The sequence below is a fragment of the Hordeum vulgare genome, chromosome 2H (assembly GCF_904849725.1).
Source record: "Hordeum vulgare subsp. vulgare chromosome 2H, MorexV3_pseudomolecules_assembly, whole genome shotgun sequence".
NCBI classification, from domain to species: Eukaryota; Viridiplantae; Streptophyta; class Magnoliopsida; order Poales; family Poaceae; genus Hordeum; species Hordeum vulgare.
This window is the reverse complement of record NC_058519.1, coordinates 112,487,320-112,498,338: the sequence shown is the minus strand read 5'-3', so window position 1 is coordinate 112,498,338 and position 11,019 is coordinate 112,487,320. Positions and strand designations below refer to the sequence as shown.

At 47.1% G+C, this 11,019-nt stretch overlaps 2 protein-coding genes across 2 annotated transcripts; both read right to left on the bottom strand.

The window, feature by feature from the left end:
- Window positions 1–3,322: 3,322 nt before the first annotated feature.
- LOC123425423 (protein PELPK1-like) lies at window positions 3,323–4,015 on the bottom strand. The gene has a single exon (XM_045109121.1). It carries the CDS (start codon window positions 3,939–3,941, stop codon window positions 3,501–3,503), a length of 441 nt encoding a protein of 146 aa, XP_044965056.1. The 5' UTR covers window positions 3,942–4,015; the 3' UTR covers window positions 3,323–3,500.
- Window positions 4,016–4,297: 282 nt separating this feature from the next.
- On the bottom strand, window positions 4,298–9,387 carry LOC123425422 (ribosome biogenesis protein WDR12 homolog). The gene is made up of 14 exons (XM_045109120.1): window positions 9,117–9,387; window positions 8,926–9,026; window positions 8,714–8,820; window positions 7,467–7,502; window positions 7,249–7,331; window positions 6,893–6,960; window positions 6,682–6,792; window positions 6,455–6,589; window positions 5,918–6,061; window positions 5,286–5,394; window positions 5,069–5,205; window positions 4,938–4,973; window positions 4,726–4,857; window positions 4,298–4,610 (listed from the first exon to the last, which is right to left on the bottom strand). The coding sequence occupies exons 1-13, from the start codon at window positions 9,262–9,264 to the stop codon at window positions 4,765–4,767; spliced, it is 1,308 nt and encodes a 435-aa protein (XP_044965055.1). The 5' UTR covers window positions 9,265–9,387; the 3' UTR covers window positions 4,298–4,610; window positions 4,726–4,764.
- Between the last annotated feature and the right edge of the window lie 1,632 nt (window positions 9,388–11,019).

Sequence of the window (11,019 nt, the reverse complement as noted above, 5' to 3'; positions counted from 1 at the left end):
GCCTGCACAGCGGGGAATAGGAGCCGGGACTAGGGGCCACAACACCGTCGGCACGCGGGAGGGTACAACCTCCACCGTCGACGATGGTAGCCGAGCGAGCACAATAGCAGTAGCATACCAGGCCCGTGGGCCCACAGGCCCGGTCGGGCCCTCAATACCCGTAAAGCTCCCGCCATCGCACTGCAGCAGGCGCGCCATCGACGTCGCCGCCCCCCCGTCCGAGCTGCTCCTCCTCACCACCACACAGACGACGATGAAGCCACGCCGGGAGCTGGCCCGCTAGGACCCAGATGGGGCCCACAGGGCCCAGATCTAGGCGGGGGGCGCGGCGCCGGCCACCCTGTGTCACCACGCCGTCTCATCGCCAAGGGGCAACACCACCACCTCACGCGTCGCCGAACAGTCGCCGAGCCGAGGAGCACCGCCGCCGCCCCCATGCCCCGGGCAGGGAGCCGCGCGCGTGGGGACAGACAGTCTTGCCGCCGCCAACACCATCCGGCCAAGCGTCGGGGGCGACCGTCGGCGGCGGCAGGGAGGGAAGGGGCACGAAGGGAGACCGAAGAGGGGAGGAGCTCGCGCCGCCCTGGCCACCTCCCGGGGAGGCGGCACGGGGCGGATCCGGGAGGGGAAGGGGGGAAGGTGGCGGGGACGGCCGGCCGGCGGCAGCGGGGGCCCTAGGAAGGGCGGCGGCGGGGGGGGGGGGGGAGGAGGAACCCTAGGAGCACCTTGTTACATCAGCAAGGGAGGCGAGGAGAGAGGAGTTCACTTGCCAGGGTCATGAAGCTGGTAGCTTCCTATTTGTCTCCAAACTATTATTAAGATAATTACTTTAGCTACACTTAATTTGCTTGCTCAGTCGCGTAATTAGCGATGTGTTGCTCTGTTGGTGTGCCACTTTAGAGTTGAGCACTCGGTAACGTTGGTTTGGTTGTTGTTGTGCTATTATTTGGCTTTTGAACCTAGATTTCATCCTACAAAAGAACAACTTGAGACATATTTGCCCACCAAACTGAACACCAAATCCGGAGCAAGGTAACAAAAAGGTGGTCCGGCACTCCTCATCAGCGGCTTGTGTTGACACTTGACACCCAGATCATTGCCACCTCCATTCGCTGGATGCTAGTCATATACTCCCTTCAATCTTAAATATAAGTCTTTTTAAAGAATCTACAATACGATTACATATGAAGCAAAATAAGTGTATCTGTACTTTAATGTATGTTTATATACATTTATACGTATTTTTCTAGTGAAAATTTTAAAAAACTTATATTTAAGAACAGAAGGAGTGTTCACCGGTTGACTACTTCCTTTCAAGGATAAGGACATCATAGTTAAAGAAGGACCAGATCAAAGGAAAAAAATTACAGAAGAAGAGACCAAGCAGCCATACAACACAGAAGTGAGAACGCCCACACACCCAAGAACAATGTGATTCTGGTGACACCCTGAGACACCCTCTTAGAGCATCTATAGCAGACCCCGTATAAAGCCAATCCACAAAACTCGTTTACAGTTCACGAAAAAAGGGTTTTACGAACCGGCACGGGCGCGGATAGAGTCAGACCCTGTAAAGCGGACCTGTAAAAAAGGATATTTACAGAAGATGTTTTTTCACGGGTTGGTAATGCGGGGTCTGCTCGGGTGCCACCGCGTCGATCCATAAACCAAAGACCCTGTAAATCAGAATTGCTAATGTCCAATATAAGTAAAATGTCAATATTACAATAATTACTATAATTATTCAAATCACCATAGCAAACTAAATAATCCGATATAAAACTTGCCCGTATACAGATCACACATGAATGAAATGAAAATGAATGGAAAATGGAACGTGTTATTGCTCGGCCCTTTGCCAATGGTGCTCAATGGGATCCTTTTGAGACCACTTCAACACATTGATATCATTGAGAGTATTCGGCATACCAAAAAAGCAATGCCAAATTCATAAATTATGTGATGCTACGGGCTCTATCATAATTGTTGCATCACAAGACTTGCCACAATAGATTTCCTGCCATGCCTTTGGGCAACTTTTCCAAGTTCAATGCATACAATCTATGCTTCCTAGCATGCCAGACCAACCTCTTCTTTCATTAAATGCCATTAAAGTTTTTGTGTCTTCCTCGTTCGGTGCCCGAAGATATTGAGGACCAAAGACACGGACGATCACTTTGGCAAACCTACGCATCGACTCAATTGTACTATCTTCCTCGATGCGAAGGTACTCATCTGCATAGTCAGTCGGAACGCCGTATGCAATTACCCGCATAGTTGCCGAGATTTTTGATATGCACTAAATCCCTTCAAGCACACGGCATTTCTTATTTGAGTAAAATATCGACAATTGGCCTCGCAAGCTTGAACAATTTTTAAAAAGAGGGATCTGCGCATACGGTACCTTCTTCGGAAGAGGTGCGACGGATATGTTGGATTGGCCGCGAAGTAGTCTTGCATCAGCATCTCGTTTCTGAGATGGCGATTTGGAGGAATGCAAAGACGGTCGACGGTTGATCCTTGCCGCCTTTTTAGGTTCTCGTCTTCGTGCTCCTTCACGGCCAGGGCCATCATCAAACTCTGTTGGCGAAATGTGAGAAGCATCATCTCAACATCCGAGTCATCCGAATCGGATGAATCCTCGAGCAAAAACTTCTCGCACAGGCTCAACTCCATCTCCGGCGGTGGCTCTCTGATCGCGGTGGACTGGCGGATCCAGGGGAGCCGGTGCGGCGGCTCGGCGGAAGAGGGCACGGGCGCCCCCGCGGCGCGATTCAGCCCGCGGATTTGGCCGGAATCTCCGGCGACGGACGGGCGGAACCAATGACGGGGCGATGACGGAAGGGGGTGGGGAAAGGGTGTGGGCTGAAATGTCCCTTCCTCCAACCGTTTTCCTGGGATACACGGCCTCGTATAAGCGAGGCGAAAACCTGTGTTTTCGCTGGCCGGAGAGGGGATTTTGCCGCGCCCCTCAAAAAAATTTACGGGTTGGACGCCCGACCCGTATTTGGTAGTTATTTTGTGGGTCGGTGCATTATACGCCCGAGGGCGGGTGTCTGGTAGAGATGCTCTTACTCATCAGAATTAGTACTATTGACGCAAACTCAACAACAATGTGCGGGTTGTAAATATCGGGTGTTAAATTTAGAACAGCTTGAGGTCGAAGAAAAATGTTTAGGCTTTTTATGTTTAATTATCCATGGGAAATGTTAAATCTAGGACGGCTTGAGGTTGAGGAAAACATGTTTAGACTTTTTATGCAATCAAAGCTTGCTGTGAAAATTGTTGTAAGGAAGCATGCAACCTTTCGAGAAAAAGGTAATTGTGAGAACAAAATATACATTTCTCATGTATAGCAATATATAAGCAGATCACTCACAACACTCGCTGAAAACCACAACTAAACAATCAGATCATCGACACAGCACAACGATAGGTACATGTACGAGGAGCAGAGCAGGTACAACAAGGCAACGATATTGATAAGGCAGCTCCCATTCTCATGGCTTGGCCTCCGGCTCCGGGAGGTGGAACCCTGGAACAGTGGGCATCTCAGGCTTGGGCGGCAGCTCCACCTTGGGCATCTCCGGCTTGGATGGTATGTGAACCTCCGGGAACGTTGGGAGCTCCACCTTGGGCAGCTCCGGCTTGGGTGGCATGTGCACCTCCGGGACCGGCGGCAGCTCCATCTTGGGAAGCTCGGGCTTAGGTGGCAGGTACATTTCCGGGAATGGTGGCAGTTCTACCTTGGGAAGCTCAGGCTTAGGTGGCAGGTGCACTTCCGGGAATGGTGGCAGTTCTACCTTGGGTAGCTCAGGCTTAGGTGGCAGGTGCTCCTCCTTGGACGGGACAGTTTCTTCTAGGATTCTCGCCGCACTGCTCATGGCAACGCAAGAGAGAAGAAGCCCGAGGAGGAGGACGGCAGAGTTTTTCAAAGCCATATTGCTCAGCTTGTGCAGCACTGGTTAGCTCTGGCAGTGCGAATTGAGTGTGGCCGTGTGGGAGAGATAGCAGGTGCTGCTTGCTCTTTATAGGTCGCAAAAGGCAGAGAGTCTATATCAGAATCAGAGAGTCCAGCCCAATGCGACAAGTTTGGTCATCTACTTCCCGATTTGGGTTAGGAAAGTGCACTGTCTGTTTAGGCTGCAGTTGAGGACACTGTGATGCCGTGTGCAGGGCAGGTACGACCGTACAAGCACATATAGCTGTTAGGTCAGCTGTGAAGACCAAATGCTATGTCCAAGGGTTTAAACGATCTTATGACACGAGAAAGGAAATGCTGACAGAACACAAAACAAAAAGAAAAATCAGCCTGGAGTTTATAACAAGCTAAAACAATTATCTCGGAATTATGAATCACAGCATTGTTATAATGTGTTGGCTTTTTAGAGTTTCGACAAAGGAGCACAAAACAAAACTTGATTGCAAAAATCTGGTGACCCCTAACATGGATCTACTTATGCGCAAGCACTGGCATATATTGGATGCGACAACTTCATTTGACATCTTGATCTGACAATAGGGATAGGATGCTTCCAACCATAATTGGCATGGTTTGGTTTTTAGGGCTGTCTTGTCAACCAATATAATCTGGATTGAACAGCTGTTAGCTGCAAAACATGCAAGGAGTTCAACCAATATAAACTAGCTTGTTAAGGCTGGTTATGCAAAGATGAGATAAATGGTTATAAAACTGGATCATTTAAAATTGAGATTGGTTAAAACCTTGATAGCACAAGAACAACATATGGGAGGGAATCTTCATCACGCTATCTCAACACCAGATGAGATGCACAGCTTGGAATCAGCTCCACCACTTATCACGCTGTCCCCTTTCCACCAATCGGTGCATAAAACCTACATCCAGTGAATTCCGTTGAGAATCGCATTTTTCTCTCAAAATAACGCATAAGGAAACCACATAATGAAAAGGTTACCTTATCGTTGTGGGAGTCCACAGAAGCCAGAGGCCACTGCAGCAGGAGCAAAATCATTAATTGTACATTTATGCAACGATTTCAGAGAGAGAAAATGAATCAGGACGTAAACGAGATTTGAAGAATCTTACAGCTGTTCTTAGATCCCACAACATCACTTTCCCATCAAACGAGGATGATATCAAATGAAACCAGGAACTAGGATGCCATTTGCAGGCGGAGATCCAGCTTGAGTGTGAAGAGAACTGAAAAATAGGAGCTGTCGTTCCTGTTGAAAGGAACACATATGAGTGAATTTGAATGTGTTTCCAACAAAGCTATACAAAACATCGTGTCTATTGTGTTTACCAGGTTTGCGGGGATCCCATACCCTCAATACAGGGTCAGAACCACCACCAGCAATCAGTGAAGAGCCCTCGCCACCACAGTCCAAGCAATTCAAGGCCTTCCCACAAAACTACAAGAAAGATTTGGAGATAAAAAAGAATAAGGTTAGTGCAATTATGAAACAGAACCATAGAGTTGCACTGGTCATATGACCGCAGGACAAAAATATTGATTGGACTGTACAAACGAGTCGATGAGAAAGTGTGTACTTTCTTAGTTCGGAAGAGGCAAAACTGAGAGATAAAATAGAAAATCAGCTCCCAGATTGAAAAGCTGCTTCTTTCCCTACTGCTACACTAGCACAAAAACAGCATACTGTACATGGGTCTTGTTGTAATCTATGATTTTTTTCACAGCTAGCCAGATAACAAATAGAGCATTATTTTTAAGGCGTCCTGCCTTAGATGCTTAGGAGATAAGGCGCTCTGGCAGCGCCTTAAAAATATACCCGCCTTAGGTGCTTAGGCGTCCGCCTTAGGTGCTTAGGCGCCACCCAGGCGCTAGAGCGGGTGGTGCTCGCCTTAGGTCGCCTTACCGCCTTATAAACAATGAAATAGAGAGTGATAATTTGCAACCTAATTCTCTCGGCATACCATATTCCATGTTTCTCTCCCTGTTTGAGCATCCCACTGCCGAACAGAATGATCCCAAGATGCCGAATATATTGTTCGCTGCTCAGGCCAAGCAACAGAAGAAACACATTGTGTATGTCCCAGAAGTGTTGAAGATGCAGAACCCTGGAGTACAACAGGATAAAAACTGTGAGTTCAAATTTAACATGAGTTCATGACAAGAAATGAATCCGTTATAGCACAAGGATTTCAAAAACAAGCCCAGGCCCATTTTCAAGTGAATAACTGGAATCAAGTGGTCCAGTCCAAGAAGAGCTCACAACTTTAACAGAACCAAACCATTTTAACTCTGCTGAGTATATTCATACTATTTATCAGTTGCTCCTCAACCCCAAGAAAAACAGCAGCATTTACAAAATGGAATCAAATTCAGAATCACCAGAATTCGAGTGTCATTTATCAAATTAACCCATGAGAAAAACACCAGCATATACAAAATGATGTACTTAGCTTCCTGACTATATCAAGCAACAGATAAATATACTTCCTAACTAGTACCTCTAACTGAGACTCTTCATGTCCAGATGCATCAGAGTTCATCCTTCTCTTTTTCACAGAAACGGTGTCACCATCTTCTTCAGATCCTTCGATTGCCCATAGCTTAATAGTGGTATCCCAGGAAGCAGAACATATCTAGGTATGGAAAAAATACGTTCAGAAGAAATGAGGATGAAAAAGTTATAAAATAACATTGATGTGCAATGTCAGATCAAGTGATTCATTACCATATTTCTGGAAGGGTCAACAGCAATACTTTGAACAGATGATGTATGACCAGGAAGAACTTTGTAAGCTCCAATTCGCTTCGAGGAGCCCATGGTGACTGAAGTATCAAACTTCAAGAATGCATAGCATAATGTAAGATCGTAAGGAAGTACGTATATGTTACAGTGTAAATAAAACAAGTCTTGGAAAAGCAAAACTGCATAGATTTACCTTGAACAGGCGCAATGACCTATCCTTTGAGCCAGTCACGACATGCAAACTGCCATCAGTTTCAACTCCTGGAACAACATTATTCGACTTAGTGTGCTTCAAGATACATATGGACTGATACTTGCCATGGTATGAATATAATTAGCAACAAGAATGCACCTGTATATCAATTTTAACAGATAGTCCCTCCGTTCACAAATATAAGATGTTTTGCGTATTTCAATGTGGACTACATACGGACCGAAATGAGTGAACGAACACTCTAAAACATGTCTATATACATCTGATTCAGAAAAAAGTCAAAACATCCTATATTCGTGAATGGAGGGACTATTAAATATTATTAGCGAAGTAACCTTTATTGATGAAGCTGGCAGAAGTAATTGCACCACTGTGTCCCTCCAAAACTTGAGTACATACAGCGGCATCTTTCCATACTCTATGCAAGAATGAAATTAGAAAGGGTAAGACATATAAAAGTACTACATACTTTTCATGTAACAATTGGCACTGTTTATTCGCTTTTTTAAAACAGGGTCAAACAGAATAAACAGGAGATTTGATAGATGCACACCTTGCAAGACCATCGTAGCAACCTGTTAATATGAAGCTGCCAAAAGATAAGTGGTTTAGTAATACTGGAATCCACAAAGAAGCAAACATCAAAGAATGATGAACAATGTAGATGGTTCATTTGAAAAAACGGGTTGATTTATGCATATCAAGGAAACGATCAAATATGCCACTAGTCAGTGATCCAGTTGAGAACCAAATCGGATAATTTTACAGGATTTCAGTTGGGCTACTTGATGCAGCTACGTGGTTGAATCATTTAACTCACAAAAGCCCAGCAACAGAATGATATAATTGGGAAGGATTTCTCGGTCCACTTTGCTCTCTGGCTTAGAAAGGCACACAACTAAATTTTACTGAAGCCATGGAAGCCAGGATATATCCACAGCCATATATCTTGGCTTGACAATTTATTAAGGGTTAGCTCGTTTTAGTTGTATCAATATTTTATAAGTATATTATGAAAAATTTGATAAGCATGGTTAGTCACACTCAAACCCTCATGTAAGCCATAATCATTCTATTGCTTACTAATCAAACTTCTAAAGACTATTTAGAACCTCCTTGCTAGGAAAGCACTGGAAATATTGCACAACTGACAAATAGGTACAATCCTGACTCTTTAATCTTCATAAATTGTTTCATTGGTGATACATATCATTTACATGAGATAGTTGCCTGGAGCATGTCCTCAAAAACAGGTAAGAACATGCAAGTCTTTATCTAAAAATATTCCAAAACGTACAAAACTAACTCGTTTTTTGACATTGCCTGAGCAAAACAGCATATCAGAATACGAATATGCTCTCTATTTCCGCCTATTTTCAAGTTCCGACATTATTGTCCCTCAGTATTGCTACTTAATCAGAACATATCCCCTGCTTCTACAGTGGAAGCCAGTGTGGGCATGATCTAGAGTGGTATCTAAGCAATGGATTATTAAAGTGTTCCTAGACTATTTATGCAAGCAGACCGATGATAGTCCTTATTTTAACCTTCTCCAGCTCAAGTACAACCTAATAACTGCTATGAACCTAAAATGGACATAATCGGGCTTTTTTTTTGGCATCAAGTAGCCACTGCTGTCCGAGGCATATCCTCAAATCTAAAAACAAAAGGATGTGTCATCTAATTGTAAATTTGTAATTAATACGTGCATCATTGCAAGTAAAAGGAAAAGAGTATCTAAGTTCTTGACAGATTAGAGCATCATTGACCACCTAAGTCTTCAGAAGAACACAGACATACCTTGGGTTCGACCCATCAACCGCGCTAACCCAGTCATCGTGCGGCAACGGTGGCTCCTGCTTCCTCGGCGCCACCGCTTTTATGTACTCGAGCTCAAGCACCCGCTCCTGTAGAAACGTTCACACCAAATCCCCACACAATTTTCACAGCCGCGTCCATCGCACAGAAACACCTTCCCAAAACCCAAAAATTCTCGAGCACGAATTCATTACCGCCGAGATGCCCTTGGCGAGCAGGAACTGATGGAGCGGCATCCGCACGAGCTCGCCATCCACGATGAAGTCGAAGGGCTGCGCCTGGTGGTCCGGCTCGGCTGCGAAACGGGGCGACCGGTTTTAGAAAAGGAAAAATCCACGGCACGCCGAGGTCAGGGCTAGGGTCCGGATGCGGATGCCGCGCTCACCGGAGAGGAGGAGGCTGTTGACGATCTCGGAGAGGCCCATGCGGGAGAGCTCGGCGGGGACCGCGATGGCGGTGGGCGGCGCGCGGAGCGGAGGCGGCAGCTTCGTGACGAAGCGCACGCGCACCTGGCGCGACGTCTCGGCGTCCATGGTGGCGGCGGCGGTAGCGGCGGTAGCGGCGGACGGGATGCGGGTGCGGCGGCGGGAAGGGTCTGGGGAGGGTTTTGGGACTTGAAAGGTGGGCTTGCTTGGTTAGGGTTTTGGAGTTTGCGGGACCCGAGTGCAGCGACGAGAACTCGGAGGAGACGCGGCCACGCGGGGCAAGGCCACTTTGCAGGAAACCCCTGCAGGTGTTATCTTACTGCATTTTCGCCCAAGCTTATTTACATTTGTTCTGGGCTTCTGGCCCGGTGTAGGTGGACGCCGGCCGTGGACAGCAGGCCTCAGACTCTGCCCCATTATGATCTAGGACAAATATGAGACCGTGCAGGCCGAATCCTATTTAACGCTACAGGCGTCTGTTACAGTGTAAATTTACAAACACGCGCCTGTAGCAGTCTAAGTTAGGCCGGTCCATTTTATAATATCTTCTTTTTTGTAGACAGACTAACCATGAGGAGTGCGGTGATGGTGTGTGGGAGGCAAAGCAGAAACAATGGGGGAGCTGGATGCTGGCACAGAGGAAGGAGGTGGCGTCGGGGAAGAGAGAGGAGGACCAGGCGGGAAGAGGTGGTCGGTCTGGAGGGAGAGCGAGAACTGACGGCAGAGGGGGTGCTGGTAATAGGGGCCATACATATCCAGCTCGTAAGAGATCGTCCCAGGATGCGGGATTGGATGATGGACAGGGAGAGGAAGAGGATGTAACTAGTCCTCTGAAAGCATCCAGACCAGAGGGAGAGGCTTCGGACAATGAATCAGGACCCTGGCGTAGTCTGCACTTAGCTATGGCGATTTGTCAGCAGGAAAGTACTAGGGTGCGAACAGCATCTAGCAGCACGCATAGCATGGGAAGTGAGAAGGACCAGACAGAGGGAGGGAGGTTGATGAATGAGGTTATTACAGATAAGCCCATTCCACCCCCGCCACCAACGTATGTTTCTCCCCGAGAGCTCAAAAAAGCAAAAAAGACATCATCGCCAGTCAAGTACAGTACGATGGTGGCATCAGGAAAGGAAGTTCAGACCTTGGCACTTACGGCGGCCTCCCTCGAGGAGGACCGCCGGGCCTAATGTCGATCCTATGCTGGAACTGTCGCGGGTTGGGCGACCCCGCGACAGTTCATGAACTCCGCGATCTTGCGCGGGAGAGTGCGCCGGCTGTTCTTTGTGTTGTGGAGACACAAATATCAAAGAATCGCATGGAGGGATTGGCAAGAACTTTGGGATATGAAAGTGCATATGGAGTGGGAAGCTCGGGCAGAAGTGGAGGATTGTGTATGTACTGGAGGAAACCCCTCATACTTCAGTTGCGTAATTTCTCCAAATATCACATTGATATGGAGGTAAATGAGGAAGGTAGAAATCCTTGGAGATTGACATGCTGGTACGGGGAGGCAAATAGGAGCTTGCGGTATAAAACGTGGGAGATGATGTGTTTCCTGAAGGCGGACAGTGACCTACCGTGGTTATGCATAGGAGACTTTAATGAGGTCCTAAGGAGAGAGGAGCAGCTAGGCCCAAACGAGCGTGATATGGGGCAAATTCAGGCTTTTCGCGAGGTGGTCGATGTGTGCCAGTTGGGGGATCTAGGGTATATTGGGCTAGACTGGACCTTCGAACGTAAAGTTCAGAATGGGGCTACTTGCAGAGTTCGTCTGGACCGAGCCTTGGCTTCGGTGGAATGGAGCGCCATGTTCCCAATGGCCTCGTTACGTCATCTCCAGGCGGTCAAGTCGGATCATTCCCC